The sequence below is a fragment of the Cynocephalus volans genome, chromosome 8 (assembly GCF_027409185.1).
Source record: "Cynocephalus volans isolate mCynVol1 chromosome 8, mCynVol1.pri, whole genome shotgun sequence".
Lineage (NCBI taxonomy): Eukaryota > Metazoa > Chordata > Mammalia > Dermoptera > Cynocephalidae > Cynocephalus > Cynocephalus volans.
The window spans coordinates 118216501-118241052 of record NC_084467.1 but is presented as its reverse complement, the minus strand read 5'-3'; the positions used below and the strand labels follow the sequence as shown (position 1 = coordinate 118241052).

At 49.3% G+C, this 24552-nt stretch overlaps 1 protein-coding gene across 3 annotated transcripts; it reads right to left on the bottom strand.

The window, feature by feature from the left end:
• Positions 1-9509: 9509 nt before the first annotated feature.
• Positions 9510-18356, bottom strand: VANGL2 (VANGL planar cell polarity protein 2). 3 transcript variants are annotated; one of them, XM_063107031.1, is made up of 7 exons: positions 18286-18356; positions 18001-18127; positions 14919-15526; positions 13984-14124; positions 13355-13483; positions 10572-10803; positions 9510-9770 (listed from the first exon to the last, which is right to left on the bottom strand). In XM_063107031.1, the coding sequence occupies exons 1-7, from the start codon at positions 18354-18356 to the stop codon at positions 9510-9512; spliced, it is 1569 nt and encodes a 522-aa protein (XP_062963101.1). The 3 variants fall into 3 exon arrangements, with proteins under 3 accessions (XP_062963101.1, XP_062963100.1, XP_062963099.1); XM_063107030.1 differs by having other exon boundaries at positions 18007-18127; XM_063107029.1 differs by having other exon boundaries at positions 13355-13490; positions 13988-14124; positions 18007-18127.
• Between the last annotated feature and the right edge of the window lie 6196 nt (positions 18357-24552).

Below are 24552 nucleotides of genomic sequence, written 5' to 3'. Positions count from 1 at the left end.
TGATATGATGTTACTTTCATTCTATACCCATAGCAATTAATGTAAATATTGAAGTACATTAAGTCATCTTATCTGAAACTCTCTAAACATGGTAAAACTCCTGTATTTCCCCTCTTCTATTGGTCATGTTGGCAAGATATTTCTGGCCAAAGATAACTTAAATTGTAAACTGGTCCTTTAATTTCTCTAAGGCCTTTAGAGATAAGGTCTCACCAGCTTGGCACTTTTTTGTGCCACCATAAATGTATAATGTCATTGTTATATCAGCTAACAGGTCCACTGAACTGCTTTAGTGTAAACTCCACACATAAAGCCACCTCACACATATCATGTGAGAGTCTCATAAAATCACAATTTGATACAGATGATGCAATTCTATAACATAAGCAACAATGGCTTTACCACACTATTTATTATATTCATGAAATTTAGATCTCTCAATTTTAATCTCTTGCATCAAGTCTTTTAGTCAAGTAAAGCATGTGGGCCCCTCATACTGTCATGGGTATACAAAGCTTATTTTAGGGACTTGCTACTCAAAATAAGTTCTGCAGAACAGCAGCAGCAGCAGTACCTTGTGCTATGGGTTGAATTGTGCCCCCCTCCCAAAAGTAATATATTGAAGCCTAATCTCCAATTTGGAGATGGGGCATTTGGGAAGTAATTAGGTTTAGATGAGGTCATGAGAGTAGGGCCCTCATGATGGGATTAGTACCAATATGAGAAACATGAGACCTGGTGCTTGCGCACACGCTCTCGCTCTCGCTCTCTCTCTCTCTCTCTCTTTCCATTTCTCCTTCTCTCTCTGCCATGTGAGGACACAGAAAGAAGGCAGCCATTTATTAGCCAAGAAGGGAGCCTTCAGCAGATCCCAACCATGCTGGCACCCTGATCTTAGATTTTCAACCTCTAGAACTGTGAGAAATAAGTTTCTGTGTTTTAAGCCACCCCAGTCTATGGTATTTTGTTAGGGCAGCCAGAGCTGAATAAGATATCTGGGTACTTGTTCAAAATGAAGAATCTCAGGTCCTACCCGAGACCTGTTGCATCAGAATCTGCCTTTTTACAAGATCCTCAAGTGATTTGCACACTTGGTATAAACACAATTAAAGTTTAAGAAGCTCTATTTTGGGGACCTACTTCAAGTTAAAATAAAAGCCACTTGAAGATTTCAGTCCCAGGAAGCAAGTTCTCTGGTGTCAAATTGTTCAATAAGCTCCAAAGCAGAAGTACTGGATTTTATATACATCATTGAAAGTGAAATCTGCAAGGTCAGCTTTCTCTGCTTTCTTTTTAACTGAATTTCATCTTTGAGGCCAAAGGTACTATGGTAGGATATAGGTAAACTGGCAGAAGACAAGCAGTTCTTCAACAAGCATTCTTTATTACAGCAAAAACTATCCCAGTCGACCCCATCTTTAAATCACACATTCATATATCAAAGAGAACTAACATTAACAGGAACTTGAAAGAAGCAAAACCACCACTAAGTTAAGCCACATATCTCCTGACACATTTAAGTCCACTCATGCAAATTTTCAGCTCTCACAGTTTTAGACCACCAGACCTTCCTCTTCCTTTTTCAGTTGTCCTTATCAGACTTCCAAGCTCCACAGTGACACAATTTAAAGGATCTAGGGAAAATAGCACACACTTTCACTTTTTGTCACAAGTACCTATACTGTTACTTTTATTACTACATCCACATCTAGAATTAGGTAAGGTTGTGCTTGCTGGGTTTTCTGTTTGTTTGTTTCTTAACAGACTTTATTCTTTAGAGTAGTTTTTAGGTCCACAGGAAAATTAAGCGGAAGGTTCAGAGATTTTCTTTATACCCCCTACCCCTCACGTAGCCTCTCCCATTCTCAACATCCCCTACCAGAGTGTTACATTTATTACAACTGATGGACCTACATTGACACATCTTAACCCGAAGTCCAAAATTTGCATCAGAGTTCCCTATTGGTGTTGTACACTGCATGGGTTTGGACAAATTTATGACATATATTCACCAAATAGTCCCATACACAGTAGTTTCATTTCCCTAAAAAGGCTAAAAATTCAGATACCTTTAACCACATATTTGCCCTGGGTAGAGCACCAGCATGGGCTAATTGTACCCAAAAGCAAGAAGAGACAAGACACAACCAAAGATCTAATGCTCCTAATTTTATTCAACAAAAGTGATTCCCCTTACAGGATATCAGAGAGTACAGATGGCTCTTTTTGAACAGTGACATCAAAATAGCTTCTATGTCAAGTTCAATGCATTCCAGGGTGTTAGCTTCAGTCTACCTCTTGCTGACAGTACTTACCACCTCTAGGGAATAGTGTACTTCCTTGGGTTGGCCTACAACAGGTGACAAAATAATAAAAATTTCCAATTTTACTAGCAAAAGTCCCACGAGCTCCTAGGGGAGGGGGGCAATGTTTTATTTATCTTGATATCCCAATGCCTAGCACACCGTAAGTGCCCTACCAAAACATGAGATGAAATAAGAGTAACCAATACCTCATCCAGGTTTCCCAATTATAAACCAGTGCCTTCTCCCATTACTACACACATACTTAAGTGTGGCATTTGCTGTTATAAGCTCCTAGGATATCATGTCTGCCCTAACCTTTGGAACAAAGAAATAGACCTCATTCCCCACCTAAAGAGAAATTGGGGAGCTGGACAAGGATAACTGTTCTCCAAGTTCTTTCTCCTATGTGGACAGTCCTTTACTTAATCTCTGTAGCACTTTCCGTGACCTTGTATGCACTAATGCTGTAATGGTTTTACAAAGGCTGACTCTCCCCCCAGCCCCCATGCCAGCCCTTCCCAGCAACGAAAAGAGAATTTCTATCAGGTGCTTAAACTAACAAAAAGCCACGTGCTATTTTAAGCAGCTGTGTTTTAGTTTCAGTTCTAAAGAAGCCATTAAACTGCCCCAAATAGAAAAACTAATAGCGAATCGCTAAGACCTGGGTCTAAATATCCTTATGTCACATCATCTAGAGCCCCAGTTCCCAGTCCCCTCTTGGCTGCATTTCAAAGGCAAAGGCTGGAAAATCACATCTGGGCAGCAATGTCAGGAGGTCGTGGGCATGATCCTGACAGTCCACCAAGCTGAGTCCCTACCTTCAGTGATATGTGAAGTACTTCCTTGGAAAGCTCATCTTTTCAGCTACAGTTATAAACACCCTTTGTTACATGACAAAAGGTTGAGATTATCACTTTTGCTTTCAGCAAGCCCCTAGAGAAAATATCATCTTATTGACCAAATATTGAGATCTGCCCTTAAATCTATTAATTCCCAGGGCCAGCATTAGGGAAAGAGGTCCATGAGGTTGAGTACAGACTACTCAAGGGGCCACAAAGTTTAGCTCAGTGAGGGTAGGACCATATCCAGTGTTTTTACCAGCCAAACCACTTTAGTACCAGGCTGGGAACACCATAGATATTGAATAAAGACTTACTAAACTAAAAAGTGTTTATTACATTTGGCACTAAGAGCAAGAATAATTTCAGAGGCATGCTAGGGGAGAATTTTGTTGACAATAACTCAGAAGTGGACTCTGAGGTGAACTGAAAATAGCAAGTACAACTATTCTTCCACAAGCCTAGTTACAAAAAGGACAGACCTATGAAACAGGGGATGCAGTTTCAAGGGAAGCGTTTTTGTTGGTTTTCACATGAGAAAGACTTGAGTGTACTTTTAGAGGGAGAAGAAGAAAGTATATGATCCCTTTTATATGCCCCTATTGTATTATTCATTTTTAAAAATTCATTATTCATTCAATAATTTTTTATTGAGCACCAACTATATGTGAGGAACTGGTATAGAAGCTAGGAATATTTAGGTGAACAAAACCTAATCTCAAGGAGATTGTGTTACCCCCTCTTGAGTCTTAAATGAGCTCCCTAAATTTCTTGAAGAAGGAAAGCTCCTGAGCTCGATGGAATCCAGGCCGGCCTTGTGTGCGCCCTGCTTGTGAGCATGCCAGACAGCCTGGCACTAGGTTATCTGGCCTGTCACCCCCTGTAGACTTGGTCTTCCTCCAGGACAAGGACCAAGGTTGTCTTGTCTTTGCATCCCCAGAGCTGGGCAAAGTATGGGGCAGGGGAAAGGAAGCCTAAATCTAATAAATGAGTCAATTCCACCCAGGAAAGTTTGCTTTTAACCTTAGAAAGCTGTCTATGTACTAAGCATTTTGCCCAGAGTCACAGAGAGGTCAGGTCTGAGTGAAGCTGGGAGAAGGGCCCTGATGTCTTTATGATTCTATTGCTTGGTGACAAGCACCACCGTGACAACTGAACAGTGGTCTGCAGATGTATTCAGAACTAAGAGATATACTTCAGGGATTCTTCTCAATGAAGTGTTATGAGCTGTCACTATTGACTGAAATCATCAGCTATTCCCTGAAATTCCTATGGTACCTTCTGTTTTAGAAAGATGTTTCAGAATTCCACTCCTCTCCCTCATTTACAGGACACACAGACACAAGCTTGCTCCAGAGGATGTACCCATCAAATAACTTTTCCTTCCTCCTTATCCTAACAACCACTCCAGGGAGAGGCTGAGTCCTCACATTCTTTTATTTCTCTCTCCTCAGAATCAGGGTTCAGAATAAGCAATTTCTTTTTTCTTTTTTCTTTTTTTCTCTTTAACAAGAAAACAAAACTTTTTGCTTACAGTTTCAGAGGCTTGGGAAGTCCAAAGTCCAGAGAACACATCTGGTGAGGGTTTTCTTTGATGGCTTTACAACAATGTGGGGGGTCTCACGTGGCAGAAAATGTCAGAGCAGAGAGACAGTCTCACTGCTCTCCTTTTAAAGCCCTCAGAACCACACCCATGACTACCATCATTAATCCATTCACAGAGTCTAATCACCTCTTCAAGGCCCCACTTCTCAATTACTATAATAAGATATCCCACCCTCTTAACAGTCACAGTGGAGATCAAGCTACTAATACATAAAACTTGGGGGACACAATCCATATCATTCCACCCCTGGCCCCCAAAGTTTATGTCCTTCTCACAGGTAAATACATTCATTTCATCCCCAAAGTCTTAACTTGTTTCAGCTCAAAAGTCCAAAGTTCAAAGTCCCATTTGTGAAATCAAAACAAGTTATCTACTGAAAAGATACAATGGTGGGACAAACATAGGGTACACATTCCTGTCCAAAAAAGGAGAAATAGGCCAAAAGTATGGGGTAACAGGCCCTAAACAAGTATGAAACCAAGCAGGGCAGGCATTAAACCCAAAGCTGGCAAATCATGTACCTTGACTCCATGTTCGATGTCCTCTGCACGCTGGTGTGAGGGCTGGGTCCCTAAGTCTTTGGGCAGCTCTGCTCCTATGGCTTTCCTGGTCTCAGGCCACAATTCATCTCTCTCAGGCTGGCGTTCCTCTCTGGTAGCTCCACAGGTCTGGGGTCTCTATCATGGTCCCACTCTCATGGGTCCACTAGGTGTGGCACTGTTGCGGTTTTCCTGTTGCAACTCTGACCCCACATTCCACTCGACACTGTTCTAGCAAAAGCTGTCTGCAACAGATCTCTTCCAGGCTTTTCCATACATCCTTTGAAATCGGGGTCGAGGTTCCCAAGCCTTCAGAGCTCTGGCATTCTGGGAGCCTGCAGACCTAACACCACACGGATTTTGCCAAGGCTACCAGCTTGTATTTTCCAAAGCTGCAGGTCCAGCCATACCCAGGGCTAATTTAGCCACAGCTGGAGCAGCCAAAGCAGCTGGAGTGCTGGTGCTGGAAGTGGCTGCCCCAGGTGGCCCTGGGTGGCGAGCCTGTGGAGGGTGCCTCAGTTCTGTTCCCCAAGATCATTCTGTCTCCCTAGGCCTCTGGGCCTGTAATGGAAGGGTTGGCCCCAGAGGCTTCTGCAATGCATTTAGGGCCTTTTTCCTCTTCTCTTGTTAATCCCTTTCTTTGTACTAATCTCCTTAGCACCACTGCATTTTCCTCCTCATAATTTTCTTTTTCCTTCTCCCATTTCTTGCCTACATATCCCGAGGAATTGTGGAGCCATAACGAGCTCACACTGCCCCCTCCTGGCCTATCCACTCCCTCACAAGGAACATATATTCATTCCTCCCTGGCCCTCTTTTGTTCCCATTTCGGAAAAAAAAAAGAAAAGAAAAGAAAAGAAAAGTAACAGAATGCCCCCACAAAAGTCAAATGTCTTTATTTTATGTAAAAAAAATTTGTACAGTTTTAGTTGCTATGTTTAAGAAAAAATCCCTAAAATTGCCATAATGTTTAGATCCACCGCAAACTGTAAAAACAAGCTTTTTATATATTAAAAAAAAAAATTTACATTATACAATTTTCTACATGCATGCACAAGGTCTCAGCTCTGTAACCCAAAAAAAGAAAAAAAAAAATCTAGATCCAACAGTGGAAGATTCTACATTTACAATCTCACTTGGAAGGGACTCAAAAAGCCCCCTTCCTTTTGCACACAGAAGAACAAATCACAACAATCACACACCAGGACTGAATCCATCAGCAGATACTGCCCCCTGGGGAGGGCAGAGGAAAGAGAAGACAGACAGACTGATGGACACCATGGAGGGGCAAGGGAGCTCATCTGGGCCCAGCAGAGAAGGAGAGATGCACAAACCCTGGGAAATGGATGTCCCAGATGGGAAGGTTCCAGGGATCCCAAAGTCTCATCACAAGTGTTGTATCAGGGTTTGCACTGGGAATACTGAGTGGGGATGGGGAAGTGAAAAATTAAGGGCTGAAATGGAGGAGGGTGGGAAGAAGAAATGAGAGACCAGAGGGAAATAAACAAGAATGAACAGAGAGAGCATAGACTAGTTTAGGAGAAAGAGGCCAGTGGGGACAGTGCAGACTGCGAGGTAGGCGAAGGACCGAGGCACCATGTGCTGGTGTGGAGGGAAGAAGGGAAAGCGTTCTAAAGTTATGAAAAGGAAGGCCGAGTGGGTTCATAGGGATGAGCTAGGACGCCCCGAAGTCTTCGAAACAAGACAGCTGGAGAGACCCAGCACGACATCCCTTATGGTGACATGGGGTGGGGGGACGAGTGCAAGAGACAGGCACACCCTTGCAGCAGAAGAATGAGAAAATCCACCGAATGGTGGGACAGGCATAGTGGGGGAAACTGCTCGGAGAAACTGAGTCAGCTGCACCCCCCACAGCAGTTCACAGCATGAAGACAACTTCCCATACAGGAGAAACAAAAGACAAACGCACAGCCACACATTTGACGATTTATCCTGAAGTTTTAAAAAATAATAATAATAATAATAATAATAATCAAAGAAGACAAAGATACCACAGTTCTGACGCAAAGGACCAAAAAACGCTACCATTCTCAGTCACAGCCCTTAGTGCTTAGAGAGAGAGTTTGGGGAAAAAAATTCTTTTTGTTTAAGAAAAAGGAATGAAAAAAATCACAGTGATTAAAAACATGGCAGGTTTTTAAAATAAACACTCCTCCACCCCTAACCTAGGGCAGCAACTAAGATTCCAAACACTTTCCCTCTCCCCACCTCAGCCCACTCCTCAAACCACACCACACCCCCTCCTGCCCACAAAGGCCATGACCCCAATCACCATCCAGGCCCTGTTTTCCAGGATAGTGAGGTATTTATGTGACAGGAAGGGACTCCTCTGAAATCAGGTTTTTGAAGAGAAGAAAAGAAACCTTCTCAGGACCTCCAGTGCAGAATGGATTTCACACAGGCCTGTCCAAAAACTTTCAGCCCTAGCCCGAGGCCCTGCCCAAGTCAGCCCTGCACCTCATCCCAGTAGGGACAATGGCTATGAGCCCCTCTCTAGCCAGTGGTGGGTGGACAGTCGTGCCTTTGCAGAAAGGACAGCGGGAGAACCCCCTATCACTAGGCTCCATCACCCCAGGGCTGCCACTAGGCAGAGAGGAAGCCTCCCAGGTAAGAGATCAATAGAGATCTTACCCCAGGGCGTGCTCTGCAAGGCAGGGACCAACAATGTCTTTGGGGAAAGAAGGGCCTCTGAAGGGGCACTGTGAGTTATTCAGAGGACTGGCCCAGGGTCATGCTCCATTCCAGCCATCAGAATGGTCCTCCACGTGGATCCTGGCTGGATGTATATGGGTGCTTCCTATTTCCATTCCCCTTTGTGAAAACTACGTAATTTAAAAGTATCTGATTTAAAGGCTCAGATTTACATAAAAAATATGTATTACAGGGCCATCAAATTTTGCTCAAAATGAGACCTAAACTATTGAAAATTTGGATTTGGTACAAAGACTTTGGAAGCTAAAACAAGGTGAGGGGCTAAGTACCCACAAAAGGCAATAATCCTGGTCCCTAACCCCAATACAGAGGGAGCCCAGAACCCAGAGAATTCGGCAGGGAGTGAAGAGCAAGGGACCCTGGAAGGGCCAGGAAAAGAGACCCCTGAGGCAAAGAACTGGACTTAAGGCAGGGGATGAGGGGAGCTGCTGGCTCTTCCCCCCAGAAGAGGTGACGCGACAGGTCTCTGGAGTCGAGAGAAGACAGCAGGTCTCAGGGTGGCTGGTGAAGGAAAGAAAAATGTTTGTCTTAGACCACAGGGGTTGGGTCAGGGTCTGCACGCCACTCAGTCTGTGCAGGAGTCTACTACACGTCATCCCTCACTGGGAAGGGCAGAAACAAAGGTGAGGGCAGGTTCTGAGGGCAAGGGTCAGTGACAAGGGTCTCTCCCAGACCTCAGGGGTCTATCCTGCCCTTCCCCTCAGAGGCTGCCTAGGAAAGACACATTGGAAGAAAGGTTCCTTCCCATAAGGTCCAGGAAAAGTGGTCCCAGAGAGTTTCCACCTTGGTTTGCCTGTGGTCACAGGTGACCATGCAAATCAGAAATGGAAGGTAGAGATTTCTGGATAAAGGAGGAGACCTTCCCTTGCTCTAAATATGCGTGGATGGGGACGGGAGGCTCTAAGCTGGAGGCAGATAACCCTGGTGGGGAGATTCCTAACTCTGGGGCTATGTGGCAGGAACTCAGGGTTTGTTACTGGTACGGTGAGCAGACAGGATGGGGAGCTGCTGCCCTGGAGGAGTTTGGCACCATGGCTCTCTGGAGTCATATCCATGCCCCCCAGAGAAGCCCCATCAGAAGCCCCTGGAAAGAACTGGGTTTGTAAGTGGAGGAACAGGAGATGAGGGTACAATCAGGAGGGCCCTGTGCCCTTTCAGAAGAGATCGTCAGCAGGGAAAGGTTAGGGAAGGAGAGGGAGAGAGGCACTGGTTCCTGCAGGGCCTGGAGTGATACGAAAGGGGTGGAGGGACTCCCCAGGTGCTGTTCACAGCAGGACGGCCTCCCAGGATCACACAGGGTCAATAAGAAGGAGGGGAGGAAACGGGGGGGGGGGGGGGGGGGGGGGGAGGGTAAGTTAATTCAAGTAAAAAAAACAAGAGCAGGAGGATGAAGGGTGGCAGGGATGTGGCCAGGCCTGAAAGCCAAGCCCCCTCCCACCCCCTCAGGAGCCCCCCAGAGTCTCCCACTCTCCCTGCTGTTGCACAGTCACACTGAGGTCTCAGACTGCAGCCTCATGACAAACTTGTGCGACTTGGGATCCACAAATTCCTCGGAGAGTTTGAAGAATGGGACCTTCTTGGTGCTCACCACCAGGCTGAAGTCCTGGCGTTTTAAGAGGAAAACAATGCCATCCTTGAGCCCGTTGGTCACCGGCTCCTCGCTCACCAGTGTCCACTGTTTGGCCAGCCAGCGTTCCTTGTGGTACTGGATGGTGGGTCCAGCTGCCAGGTATCGCTCCAGGAAGGCCTGAGGAGGGGAGAAGGGGCTGTGTAGGAATCTCTCTCATCCACCCACTGTCCTTCAATCCCTGGGGCATGGATGTCCCTGAGCTCTATGCATATGAACTAGGATCTTGGAATATTAGAGCAGGAAGTGGTGTGAGATCACCTGCTTCAGACCTTTGTTTTATAAATAAGGAAGCTGGGCCCACAGAGGTGATGAAGCTCATGAGAGTCAGGACTGGAGCTCTGCTCCCTGAGCCCCCAACCTCTGCTCCTCTCCTTACCCCAGACCATGACCCGGGCAAGCCCTTTCTCCTTCATCCTTCCTTCCCATACACCTTGTATGATCAGCACCAAGCATGTGTGCACCAGGAGGGAGTCAGAGGAGTTGAGGTTAAAGTACAACATCTCTAGTCACCTGTTCACCAAGGGCAGCTCAGAGAAAGCAATTCTAGGGAGCTGGCAATAGAGCTGAGGGGTGGGCAACAGCTCAAAATAGGCACAGAGCAAAGACCACCTGGTGGAGGTGGAGTGGGTGAGGTAAAAGTGGGACTTTGGATCTGGGAAACTCTAGAGCCCTTATAAAGATGAGAAAGGGGTCTCAGCCATTCTCCCAAATAGTTCTGAAGCCCCCCTTCTCCTCATTCACTTCACCCCATGCAGACAGGGAGGAAGAGGTAGGGATGAGGGATGAGATTATAAGAAGGAGATGAAGATGAGAGAGAGAGAGTGGTGGACATGAGGAAAGAAGTGAGAGAATAATGGAAAATGAAGGTGAAAAAGAAGAGGACCAGAAGCTGGGGAGAGAGGAAGCACAGTGGCCAACCTTGGGCGTCATGTCGTGTGTGATGCAGAATTCAAGGTGCTGGAGGATGCTCTCCATGGTGTGGTAAGGCTGCTGCTTGGTGGTCCGAAGGTACTTCTGCATGGCACGGGCCATGGATGCGAAGATGGCCTGGGCTGCCTCCCGGGGGTCCATCACCTCCCTGGGGTTCTTCTGCTCCTCTTCCTGCAGCCGCTTAATGTGAGTGAAGGCCTCCTCCACTGCCACCACAAGCCTGGGGGACAGGAGGGGTCAGCACCAGATGCCCACCTCTCATCTTCTCCTCATCTGGCTCCAACCTGCCAACAGCCCAAGCGAGGCCAGGCCTTTGTGCTCCCTCCAAAGCAATACAAACCCATCTGACACCAAGGGCTGGACATCTGGGGGCTGGTGGATGGTGGGAGTGGTACGGCCCTTCCCCAACTGGAGACAGGAAATAGCCACAGAGCTCAGTGAACCCAGCCCAGAGACTCAAAGAAGACAAGTTTAGTGTCAAACCCAGAGAGACAACTAGGAACTGTGCTATAGGAAAGACCAAGCAGTCCATAAAACCCTAGGAAAAGACTTCTTAAATAAGACCCCAAATCACACTTCATTAGGCCCTAAATTAATAGACATGATTTCATCAAAATGACAGATTTTTATTCAACCATGATAGCACAGGCAGCATTAACTGACATCTGACAGGGGTGGGGGGGGGAATATATGCAGCACCCAAAACCAATAAGGGATTAGTATGTAGAATATGGGAAGAATTCGCTACAATTTCTATCAAGAAAAAGGCAAGAACCTTAAAGAAAAATGGGCAAAGGAGGTGAAGAGAAAATTCACAAGAAGCCTGAAAGGCTAAAAAATATATGTAGTAGTTACTGGCTAGTAATTAGAGAGATGCAAATTAAAATGTTAATAATGTACTACTTATTCATCAAATTGGAAAATAGGAGGAGGATGACTATAATCCAGATATTAGAAAGGATTCTATTAATTACCATGCGCGATAAGATGCAACAAACCGGATGTACAGACAACATGAATGAATCTCAACAACAGTATGTGAAGGAGGAAGCAGGAAAAGAAGTCAATTTACTAAAAGCATATGCTTTTAGTAAAGCAGACCAACACTAAATTTGTGCAAGGATACACTCGCGTTTTGAAGAAATACATGCAGGCACCACTGAAGTGGGTGCCTACAATGTGGGGTGGAGTGAAGGCAGGGATTGGAAGAGAAGGGAAAGTTGAATAAAGAACTATGAAGAACCCTATGACAACAATGTGTTAAGAGCTGAGAAGGGCGATTAATGCAATTCTCTGTATTTGAATTCCAAAAAAACCAAAACACAAAATAAAACCCTCCTGGCCTAAGAGTAGGACCAGCTTGAGGCGGCAGGACAAGTAAAGGAAGAGAGGCCTGTAGCCCGGTGTCAGGAAACCCAGCAACCTGGGAACTTCACTTAGCTCAGGATGGGACTCTGGGCTAACTGTGTGTGCATCTGTGCATGTCTACGGTTTCTCTGTTTATTCTTTTGCTTCCCTCAAGTTTCTCAATAAAGTGCCTTTTGAAAAGATCCTTCTGTCTCAGGTTAACCAAGGGAAAAAGTTTTCTCCCAACTACAAGCAAGGAAGGTTATGGGGAAAGGAAAGGGTCCCCTATGTGCCAAGAGTGATGATGGGTGGCAGCACAATAGATCCAAAGACCCTAGTCGGGACAGAAGGTAAAGGGTAGGGGGCATAGCTGCTTTCCTTCCCACGAGGGCCGTTTCTGAGAGAACTGGAGACATGCTAGAATGTCACAGAAATGGAGTTAGAGATCTTTGTTCTGCTACAGAGGACACGAGCTTCGTGCAAGAACAGGTCAAGGGCTACCTCATGCCCTTGAGGCCTGGAGACTGGGGGTGGGGGGCGGAGAGCGGGGTGGATGGCCAAGTCCCAAAGCACTCTGCCCCTCCCCATGGAAATCCCAATGGACCAAACAGGGCCTGTGATGGACAAAGCAGTGGGCACCAAGAAATATTCTTCAGACATGACTTAATTTCACGTAATAGTGTGAACAGGGAAAAGGGAGGCGTGAGGACAGCATTTAAGAATTTAACAAAATGTGGGAACTAGAACCTCATTTTTTGTAGGCAAAAAAAAAAAGCACTGCAAGCTGAGCAAGCCTTCAAGATCTCCTGGTAGGAAGTCTAGTCAGGCCATAGTCCCTGCTGTTGCACGTGAGGCCCACAGCCCTTTTTGAGGTCCCTACCTCACTGTGGCAGGCACAATTCAAAGATGTCCTCCCGCCTCTACCAGATTCCCACCCTGCGTTATTCAGTAATCTCGGTACATTTTGCAGATGTAATTTAAGTGCCCAGTCAGTTGACTTTAAAATAAGATGATCCTGTTGGGCCTGATCCAATCACATGAGCTCTTTAAAAGCAGAGGTTTCTCTCTCTGGTGGCAAAAGAAGTCAGAGAGAGATCACTTCCTGCTGGAAAAAGTGAACTGCCATGTTGTGAACTACCTGTGGAGCACGCGACAAGGAACCGAATTCTGCCAACAACAGTGAGCCTGGAGAAGCAGCCCAGGCTCAGATGATGCTTATCTTGATTTCAGCCAGTGAGGCCAGGGCCCCTGACCCATGAAACTGGGAGATCATAAACGTGTGTTGTTTTATGGCCTCTGAGTTTACGGTAATCTGGACGGCAGCAATGAAAAACGAATACACACACACACACCCATATTACTGCTCTTGTTCTTCCAGCAGTTACAGGAATCCCCCTCTGTCTTCCTCTCCCCCAGAGACCCACCTGGCCCTCCGCTTGCGCACCCTCCGCTCGTGCTCAGCCTCCTCATAGTAGTACTCATTGTGGCTGTTGTCCCGCCTCCGGGCCGCCGCTGCAATCACAGCCCGGGACTGGCTGGTGGAGTTGTTGGTGCTGTTTTCTGCACAGGAACAGGATAGTGGGATGGTCACATCGGGAGCATGGCCCTTCTTTCCACTCCAAGAGCTCTGGAGACAGCAGCCCGACATGTCCAGAGGAAGCTGTTCCCACCTCCCAGCAATAACTCCCATTCCCAGCCCTCCTGGACACTTCTGGGCGAGGCCACAGGAAAGCAACAAGGAAGGAAATGGAAGGGCAGGAGTCCTGCACACGTTCCTCCCCAGGAGGTTCTGGAGCTCAGAGAGCCGAAGGGCCTAGACTAGGGCTGATGAGCAGACACAGGAGCCAGATCAGGGGACACACCATAGCATAAGGGGAAAGCAGGTAGAATCAGCAGTTAAGACCAGCCACCTGGAGTCAAGGGAAATGACAGAAGAGAAGGGGCGGGGACATGGGCTGGGGACAGGAGAAAGCAAGGGAAGAAGGGTGAGAGAGAGGAGTAACTTGGAGTCCTGCTTGGGAAAAGAGCGGGAGGGGCAGAGGAGCAGGGCTGCTCACCCTCTCCGAGGGAATACACCTTGAAGCCAGACACTTTCTTGGCCAGGACGGACTTGGGCAGGTTGAGGAGGGCAGGGTTGTAGACAGGGAAGTCATGGTAATACTTCTCCAGGATCCACACGGCCACGCGCTGGATGCTGTGGGGGAGACGGCAGGAGGGGGAGGGAGAAGGGACAGACAAGGGGCGCAGGGGAAGGGACACATCAGGGCAGGCTGGCAGGGCAGGACACAGGACAGGGACAAGCTGCTTCCAAGAAGCCTGGCTCAGGGCCTGAGGTCTACTTACCAGGCTCCCAAACCTTTCCCAGGGCTGGGCCTGCTAGTCCTTCCCTGCTCTGCTGAAGCCCAGGGGAGAAAGGGCATTGGGCCTGGATCCCCAGCCAAGGGTCACCTCATCCCCCTCCAGCATTCCCCCAAGGTTCTTGACAGTACCCAGGAAGTGCCACTGATGCTCTGTATGGCCTGGTGGGGGAAGGGCACCCCATCCACAAGTTTGGGGGAGCTGAAGAACTCTCCTCTTTCTCTTTTCCTCTGGGGGGGTCCCTCCTTTGACCAGCTCATCTCAGTGGCCATTCACTGATACCCACGAGAAGCTGTGCCTCCAAGAAAGGGCTAGAAAATGGATTCCAAAAGCCCCTGTTTGTGTCACATCTCTTTCCCCTTTGTTCCATCTTCCACTGAAATTTCCCATCTCTAATTGCTTGTTCACTCCCAATTCATAACTCACGCCCCATCTTGCCCCACGACCGTGCACGAGACCGTCCCATGAAGCAGTAAACGGTGAAAACCTACTATGCCGCAAAGTACTCAATTCGTTTCCGCACAGCCCTCCCAGCTCATCGCCCCCAGCCCACCGCCACGCCCTCCCACCGTGGCAGCCTCAGCCTCGGCCCATGCCCTTTCCCGCCCACCGCCTCCCACGCGCCCACACCTGAGATGGCCGACGTTGTAGAAGCGGCTGGCCCCGTCGGTGGAGCGCACGACCTTGAGCGTGAACTGAGGCTGCAGCTGGCGCAGCTCCAGCAGGACCACGGCCAGGTAGTGCACAAAGAGCAGGGCGTCCACCAGCGACACCGCGAACTGCACCACGCCCTGGTAGCTGCGCTCCCGGGCGTCCAGGATGCGCACACCGTAGAAGAGCCAGTAGGAGACGACGAGCAGGAAGACGAGCACCATGAGCAGCGCACGCAGTACAAAGACGCGCGGCAGCGAGGCCTTGGGCCGGCGGAAGAAGAGAGCCCAGCTGCCCAGGAGCAGGATGAGCAGCTTGAAGGCCACGGAGATGAAGAGGCCCTCGCAGGCTGTCCCGCACGGCTCCAGCTCCTCCCGCCACAACAGTGGGGGCAGCAGCAGGAAAGCCAGTGGCGTGAGGAAGGAGAGCAGCGCCAGAGTGGCCCCCGCCGCCACGCCCAGGTGACGAGAGCAGTCCAGCGGGACGCTGTCCTCCATGTCCTTGGCGATGCGCGTGAGGTCATCGTGGGAGATGCTGTGCTCCGAGGTGCCTGTTACTACCGTCGTCGTTTCCCCCCAGTTGTCATCCTACAGGCAGGAGGCGGCCACACATGCAGGGGAAAGGATAAGAAAAGGAGAAGGAGGAGAAGAAAAAAGAGAAAGGATGAGGGGAGGGAAGACAGAGAGGAACGCATGGGAAAGGAGAAGGCAGAAAGAAGAGAGGGTAATCAGCAAATATGCAACCATCAAAGTATTTACTGAGCTCCACTGTGTGTCCAAGTCTGACGTCTGCAGTATCCAGTCTGAGACCCAGGCCCTGGAGAGCTATACACTGGTCAGTGAGAGAGGAAAAAACTGCACATGCAGTAACGACCCTCAGAGCTGAGGACACAAGACATGCAGGGAGCTGCTCAGGCAGTGACGAATGAGGGCAGACTCGCCAGGCAATGCAGGCAGGACTCCAGGGAATGGTGGGGCCTGAGTAGACCCTTGGGGGCAGGTGACATGAAGAAGGTGGGCTGAATTAGTGATTTTCAACCCCAGCTGCACACATTCGAATCACCTAGGGAGCTTGGAAAATAATACCAATTATTGGAGAGTGGGATCTGCTTGTCAATCTTTTTTTAAAGGAGCTCCCAAGATGATTCTAATGTTCATCCAAGATCAAGTATCACTGAACTAAATGATCTCTAAGGGCTGGCTACTCAAAATGTGATCTGTGGACCAGCAGTATGGACATCACCTGGGAGCTTGTTAGAAATGCAGAACCTCAGGACTATTCCACATTTACTGAACCAGAATCTTCATTTTAACAAGATCCCCATTAATCGCTCAAACATTAAAATTCTAGAAGTACTGCCCTAAGTTCATTCCAGCTTTTGCAGCATTCCATGATTCTAGCAGAAGCTACAGGGGGAGCACTCAGGGCAGAAGTGGCATGAACTGAGGTACCCAGAGGATTGTGAGAGCAGGGGGTCCATGTGCAGGAGCACAGCAAGGCATGGCCAGGAAGGTGGGGCTTTTGTAGGCCCTGCTGCAATGCCAGGCTAAGCAATGAGCACCTATTCTCCAGCCGTGGAGAGCCACTGTAAGTTTCTGATTGAGGGAGTGACCTGACAAAAGCAGCGTGAAGAGAAGAGGACGCCGGATTGGGGGTGGGAGGATGAATGATCAGGGCAGGGTGTGAAGGACATAGTGCAGATTCAGGGCTACTCTGGGTCTCTGGTCAGCGAGGCTGGCTCTGCTGGGCCATATGAATGCCCACAGCACAGGGGCTGCCTGCTCCTGGAGGCAAGGGGATGGACAGGCTGAGGTCCCCAGGTACATTTCTGAATGTGGTCTGCTTGGGCTGTTTCTCTGCAGTGGCTGGAGGCCATCCTGCCAAATGGCCTTCAGTGCCCACATACTTCACTCTTGGGATGGCCTGGGTATATGGAGTCATAGCCTGTCACCCAGGGAATTCAGGCCATAGGACTGAGACACTGGGGATGGGGAGTGTTGTTGACAGCCTGGCAGGGACAGTGATTAGGGAGGTTGAGGAATCTCCTCTCCCAAGGATGGGAGAAGAGTCTGATCTAAAGATGGGAGGTGGATGAATTGACTGCTTTCAGCTCAAAGAACTAGGTCTGCTTCTCATCCTATGACCTGAAACATACTGCCTACCCTCTCCAAGGATCAAGGGTTTGGGAACTCCTCCCTCAAAACAGGTGAGCTGATTGTGTCTCAGGGTCACTTCAAGAAGTTAGGAGACCAGGTCCCAGGGAGAAGAGATTGGGAAAAAGGGAGAAAGAACATTTCCCTCAGGTATTGCTCTGCTGCCAAGACCCAGGAATTCCCAATGTCAGCCACAGAGATTTCTTCTGAGGAAAAAGAGCTGGGAGTCTCCCACCTGCTAAGATGCTCCCCAGAAGAAAGAACAGGAGGATTGAGACTTGGGCAACCTCAGTGTCATCTCAAATCCTGCCTCTGCCATATACCAGGTGAGCACAGTGGGCTACAGAGGTGAGTACAGAAGCAACCTGCTCACCCCTGTCCTGGTGAACTGTCTTCCAGGGTCTTCCTCCATCCCCTCAGTCTCACTTCTTCTCCCTGCCCCTTTCTCCATCTACTCTTCCGACACCTCCTTTCCCTAAGACCTAGGTGATGCTATTCTACCGTCTGACAGCAGAGGGCACAGGAGTGCCAGCTTCTCAAGACTCCCCCAACACCCCCAGGCTCTGCCCACCAGCACTGTCCTGCTGGGACTTCCAACCGCTTGACGGCTGGCACCAGCTCCAGAGGAACCAGGCAATTCCTATTACACAGCCCAGGTCACCCTCACCTCTCTGGAGATAAGGAAAGAAGAGGCTTCCAAAGGGATCCCTACTGCAATTCTTGGAATTCTACTGAAACAAGTCCTACCTTGGGACGCTAAGTCGAGGGAAGTATGACACAAGAAACCCTCCCTAATCTGGCTTCTGTCTAAAGAGACTCTTCCAGACCCTTCTCCTCACTGATGAAGCCTCCAGCTTCTCCAAGGAAACTCTGATAATGCCTGGGCTAGACCACCTCATCCCCCTGACACTCACCCGCTCATCCCCTCGCGTGGACTCGTTGTCCAGCAGGGGCTCCCCTGGAGCCTGGATTGTCACCGACTTGTCCCCACGGCTCCCATCTCGGCTCTTAGAGCGGTGCCGGTCCCGGCGGTCCCTGTGCAGAGAGCCAGAGGAACAGGCACAGAAAGTCAAGGGGGGAACCAAGGTCCTCTCAAGCAGCCACCCCCACCTCACCACCCCTGCAGCTGCCTACCTCTGAACTGTTCCCAACCCTCCCTCCACCTTCTATGTCAACCCCACACGCATGCCCACCTGTGCTTGCGGGAGCTGCGGGAGTGGCCCGACTTGTAGGAATAGCCCGAGTACTGGGACTCGGTGTCCATGGCGTCTGAACGCCGTGCCTTGTAGCGCTCCAGGGCCACAGACTGGGGCCTCTTGGGGGGCCCCACAGCCACCTCCTTCAGCACTGGCTTCTTCAGGCCAAGAGGCACCTTCAGGAAGTCAACCGTCACCCTGAGGGACTCTATTTTGCTGGACGGGTGGGCTTGTCTCAGAGAAAATCAAGCGACGCTCCTGACAAGAAGCAGCAGCAAGTTAGGGGTAGCTCAAGCTCCCTGTTGGGCCAGGGCGGAGAGGAAGATCATCCCCAAATGGCAGTCACAGGAAGCTCAGCTGCCTGACAATGTTTTCCCCCAGGTTCCTGCTCTGTCCAATGGGCTCAGTTCCTCTGCTCTGCCTCCTGCAAAGAGCCCCCCTGGACTGTGCCAAGGACTTAGGGATCGGGGGAGATGACTAGCAAAGGCTCCCAGGACAGGAAGGCCTGCCCAGGGCAGTGCTTTCCTATTCTCAGCCAGAAAAACCGAGGCTCAGAGAGGGCAGGTTCAGCCAACAGGCTGAACCCATGAAGACCTCAGAAAGTAGAAAGCAGTTGGCTTCTTTCCAGAGGCTACCCCAGGCCTCTCCCTCCCGCTCCAAACCTCCTCCCCTACTCATGGGGGCTGCCCATGGCTGCTTCTCTTGGCACCATCTCCCTAGCATCTACTTCAAACACACCCACGGTTACTGGACAGGTTGAGTTGGCTGATCTCCTTGAGTGTGTGTGTGTGAGCATGAACACACACACATGCACACAAGGGGGTGGGGTGAGGGGTGGAAACTACTGATAATATGGCACAGGGTGGGAGGAGAAGGCAAATAGAAACCATTCTCCAAAAGCCTGATGTCCCTGAAATAGCCAGTGTCATGAGTTCTGGCTCCTTACAGGCTGAGAGGCAGCATCTTTCATCTAAGTTCACCTCCTAATTCTGCAGAGGAGAATGGCCTCTCCTTCTGCCCTCTTCCCGAACTCCCACCCAAATCCTGCTCATTCTTCAGAGCACAGCCCCTGCCTCCTCACGGGAGTCCCCGCCTACTCTGTCTAGCACCCAGTATTATCTTCCCCTCTGTCCCCGAAGCCACTGATAATCATCATCATACACAGGGCACCTATTTCCTATCTTTATTCATTGACTCAACACATCTTTTTTAAGCTCCTTCTATGAACCGTGTATTTTGCTAGGTCCTAGGTATACAGTGGTGTACCAGACCCTGAGTTTACAGTCTAGGGGGAAGAGGGATGCACACTAAACAAGTGAGCAGATAAATATAAATGACCAATTGTAGATGTGTTGGAAGGAAAAGAACAATAAACTATGAGAGACAACTGCTTAGAGCAGTTTAAACTGAGTGGTTCTGGAAGGTATCTCTGAGAAAATGACACCTAAACAGGGGCCTGAAGGAGGAGCAGGAGTTAACCAGGTAAAGAGTGGAGGGAAAAGCCCATGGAGCAGAGGAACCTCACATGGGACAGACAAAGGCAGGAAAGAGCTTGGTATATTTAAAGAACCGAAAAAGACCAGTGGAACCAGGGCTGAGGAAGGGAGATGGTGGTGGAAGCTGGCGCTGCAGAGAGAGCCAGAGCCAGGTGAAGAGCTTGGGTTTTATTCTAAGGCAACAGGAAGCCTTGGAAGGGTTTGAGCCAGGCAGATATGATTGAAAAGAGGGAAAAGGAGATATGGGGAGATGAGTGAGGAAGCTACTGCAGGAGTGCAGGCTTAGCTAGGAGTGGAGCTGCATAAGAGATGAGAAGTTGTCGTGTTTGAGACCTATGCTGGTGGCTGAATCAATGAGACCTAATGAAGGACTGGCTGAGAGGGAGGGAAATGTCAAGAATCCCTGGCCTAAGCAGGAGAGGAGATGGTAGTGCCATCACTAGGTGGGGAAGGCTGGGGAAGAAGCACGTTTGGGGAGGAAGATGATTTCAGTTTCCAACATGCTACATTCATGGCTGTGGGATGGTAGGCAGCTGGATGCCAGAGAAGCTGGACTCAGAAGAGAGTCTGAGCTGGAGATATCCACTGTGTGCAAAGTCATGGGGATAAATGGGATGACGTATGGAGAGTTCTATATAAGAGACCCTGAGAACCCCAAGATGTACATGTGTCCAGAGGGAAAGGAGCAGGCAAAGGGGCTGAGAAGGCAAGTCCAGAGGAGTAGAAGGGCCAGAAGAGTAGGGTCTCAAGGCAGCCAAGAACTGAAGAGAGTTTTGAATAAAGTTAACTAGATCAAATGCTGCTGAGAGGTCGATTAGGTTAAGAACTAAAATGGATTTCTCTTGTATAGCTAACTTTTCTCCAACTATTCTAAACCATCAGCAACTTGAGATTAAGCAGTATGATAAATATATATATTTGTATCCCTGTCCCCTTCCCGTGGGCACAGAGCAAGTGACTGATACCAACCTAGTAAATGAATACACCTCTCTGACTCTCAAGGAAACTACGACACTGTAGAGAGAAGAAATCAATGTGAAATCCAATCATTTAATCTCCTAACAGAGTTATCTGGAGGCAATCCATGGGCTAAGGATGTTTGTCGGTATTCCCACGTGAAAGCAAGTGAGTGATAGGGACACACTTAGGGAAGAGAGCATAATACCTTAACCCAACCCTAAACCTTTCTAAAAACCCTTGCCACAAACAGTGCCCTCGTTCATGTCTTTGTCCGCAAATGCCACGTTGAGCTCCTCTACCCCCTCTTCTGAGAACCCATTCTACTGGTTTACTCCTCCATATAGTTTAGACACCTCTCCTGCATCTCTCTTGATATAGTTCCAGCCTATTCTTTCCAGTCCTCATCTTAAAAACTGAATTTTGCCAGGATGCTCAAAGACAGCAAGTGGGTTACAGAGTGAGGGGTGCAGAGAAGTAAAGGGGAAAAGGACTGCCGTGGATTAGCATCTAGACACAGACACTAGATCCCAAGCTCTCCATCTCCTCACCCTCACCCTGAACACCCACGTCAGCCAGAGCCAACAGCCAAAAGAGCCTGGGATTTGCACTCAAAGATCTGGGTTCAAAACTTACTTTCCCACTGACATTAGCTGTGTGACCATGGGCAAGTTACTTAACTTCTCTGTGTGTGTAGCCTGGTGGGCTCATTGGTAAAAAAGGGACAATAATGATACCTACTTTATGGGGTTGCTGTAAGGATGAGGGGAGGGGTAAAAGAAGTGCTTTTATAAACTGCTCAGCTAGTAATTAGTTACACAATTAATAAGCTCTAGTTCTAGGATCACTCATACTCCAATCTCCAGACACTTCCTCTGAGAATAGGAAAAGTGGTGGTATAAATAAATCCTGCTGTTTGATGACTAAATAAAGAAGTCACATACACACAGCCCCCAACCTGAACCACCACTTCAAACACACCCAGGAGGGAAGCTCATGCCATTGTGTTTCCCCCACAGATAAATTTCAAACCAGACAAGGGTGCCAGTCCCCTCCCAACCCTTTGTTCTGAGCTGTTCAGCCTGGATTCCTCTACCTTCCTCCCAGCTGCTTATTAAAGACCCAACATAAACCCTGCTCCCCTGGCTTGCCAGCCCAAATCAGGGTGCCCACAAAGCACCAAAACATGCTTCTGCCTCCCCTACCAAACACAGGGGCCAAAAATGAACCCAACTTCTGAGACTCTTGCCTGCTGTCCCTTCAAGTACCCCAGGGAACTAATCTAGGCATTGGAGAGGCTGGGGAGAGGGATGGGAGGTGAGCAAAGAGAAGGGCAGAAGTTCCCCTTATTTAATTAGCCTCAGGAATCAGGGGTTTGGAGGTCTCCAGGGTGTGCAGTGTTCCCAGGGAAGAGAGTGGGGGGAGGGGATAACTGGATGAGATGAACAAGTGGAAATGTCAGAGGGGTGAGGAGATGGGGAGGGAAGTCCAGACTTGGTGCAGGGCAGGGAGCTGCTGTGGAGGGGGCAGGGCGGGGTAGAGGCTCTGAAAAGGGAATGTGTCCCACTGCTTTTCAACTTGCCCCCCACTCCCCAAGACACAAACGCATGCACTCAGTCCCCTGCTCAAACCAACCATGGATTATCTGGGGTTAAAAGGAGGCCAGAGAGGAAAGAGGGAGGGAAGAGAGAGCCTGTCACAAAAAGGAGACCCTTCTCCCCTCCAAAGGCCTTTAAGAAATAAAATTAATGGAATGTGTCTCAGTATCGTCCCAAGGGGATTGGGGGAAGGACTGGGGGGGAATGTGGGGGCTTTTGTCCCAGCTGCCCAGCTTCTCCCACATTGATCACCATGGCAACTAAAGCCCCCTGTTGCCTAGGTGATGGCAGCCCAGTCCTGGAACCCATATCCAGCATCCAAAGCAAGGGAGGTTATAGAGGTGGGGGGGATAGGGACAGAGCAGGAGAGAATGGGGTTTCTCCTCTGGCGGCCCCAGCTTTTGTCTGAGCTCTGGGATCGGGTTTCTTTAGGAAACAATTGGAGGCCTCTGGAAAAAATACATTCAGAACCTGGCAACAGTCAGAGGGAGCAAGGCCCTGGGGTGTGTGTTGTTGGGGGGAAGTGGTGTTGGCCAAAATACAGACCAGGACAGACCAACCCTTCCCCATTCCCCCACTCAGAGGAGGCAGCTTGAGTGGACAAGGCATTGAACACAGACATGGGCACCCGCTTCAGTGCGTGGTGCGTAGTCACCACCCGCTTCTGCCACTGCTCTATCCCGGGCCCACGACGCAGCCCAGTCCCTGCTACTTGAGGCTGGGGTGGGAAGATGAGACAGAGCAGTGCTGACGACAGGGCTGGGAAAGCACTGTGGGAGCAGGCTGACTCCACCAGAGAAAAGGTGGGAGGGGACAGAACACAGACATGCACCTAAGAAAGGGAACCTATGTTCCTCGTCTCTAAGGAGGGCGGGGAGGAAATGCCAGGCCAGCAGCACAGCAGAAGCACTTGGGTTTGATTTTAGAAAGGACTTTGGCCAGAGAGAGAAAGAGGAGAGAAACGAGGACAAGAAGCCCAAAGTTCTCCTCTGACAGGGGCAGACCTCTGGTAGGACCATTTTCCTCTCCTCAGTCAGAGACGAGGGAAGGGTGGTCCTGCCTAGACGTGGAGAAATGGGCATGATTACCTCTTCAGACCCCTCCTGAAGAGGAGTCTGTGGGCCCCTGCCCACTGAAGGTCTCTGATTCCGCACAAGAGCCTGGGTCTCACTGCGTAGGCACCACACCCCTTCCCCATGACAGCTCATGGGTGGGTGTGTGCATGTGGCCACCCCCTGGCCCATGGCTCCCTAATCTTCACAACCATAGCCCCGATGTCCAAGGATATCAGTGTAAGTTCCACTCAAAGTGTTGGATGCCCACCTGTGTGGGGAAGGGAAAGAGTGGGGAGAACCAAGCCAGGGGTCCCACTTGAACGTCCTTGCTAGGTTTTTCCTCATTGCCGTGCCTCTCACTGAGTTTCATAGATGTGCTCAGTCCAGGCAGCCTTGTCAGGTGCTGGGGGCGCTGAAGGTCTTTGGTGTGGGGTGAAAATGCAGACCCTAAGGCTTCCACGGAGAAGAGGGAGGTGCCCACATCTCTGACTATGCCCACATCTTTCTCCCCAATTCTCTCCCCCTCCAGGAGGAGACAGTGGATTGAACTGCCTACTTCTCAGCAGATTCCAGCACTAAGCTGAAAGAGGCCTTAGAGGTACCCCAAGTTTTACAGATAAAAAGGTGGGGCCCAGAGAAAGAAGGTAGCCAGCCCATGGTCACTCCTGCAGCCACCCATTTTTGGCCTCCTCTTATTGTTGGGAAAACCTTACTAACACTGCCTTTGAGGTGTGCTCCTCTTGGAGTGAGACTAGGTTCCGCCTTGAGACTCCTTCTGAACTCTGGCTTTTTGAACAGCCAAGACTATAATGAGGCCAGGATAGGAGAGAACTGGCTCACTCCTGCCCTACCCCTTCTTTTCACCAGTGACAAAGAGGCAGAAACTAGACAGACCTAAGCCAAGGCAGTCAAGACCACAGCCCCTACCAACCAAAAGGGTGGTTTCTGCAGCCACCCATCCTCCACTCCTGACTAGGAACTTTGATGAACATTCATTTATTCATTCATTCATTCATTCATTTCCATCCAGCTTTGCCACAAACAAGCCACCCATCCCATGCTGGGTTTTCCCTACCACCAAGGCGCCCAGTGGGCAAAGACCAGCCCCAAGCCCTAGACCAAAAATGAGAGAATTTGTCCCCACCCTCATTCCTGGAA

Excerpts from the sequence above, each read along its gene's own strand:
- VANGL2 (XM_063107031.1), bottom strand. The coding sequence starts at position 18,356 with ATGGACACCGAGTCCCAGTACTCGGGCTATTCCTACAAGTCGGGCCAC. Across the intron at positions 18,128-18,285 it reads CGCAGCTCCCGCAAGCACAG|GGACCGCCGGGACCGGCACC; the intron begins GTGGGCATGCGT and ends CTCTCTGCACAG. Across the intron at positions 14,125-14,918 it reads TACAACGTCGGCCATCTCAG|CATCCAGCGCGTGGCCGTGT; the intron begins GTGTGGGCGCGT and ends TCTCCCCCACAG.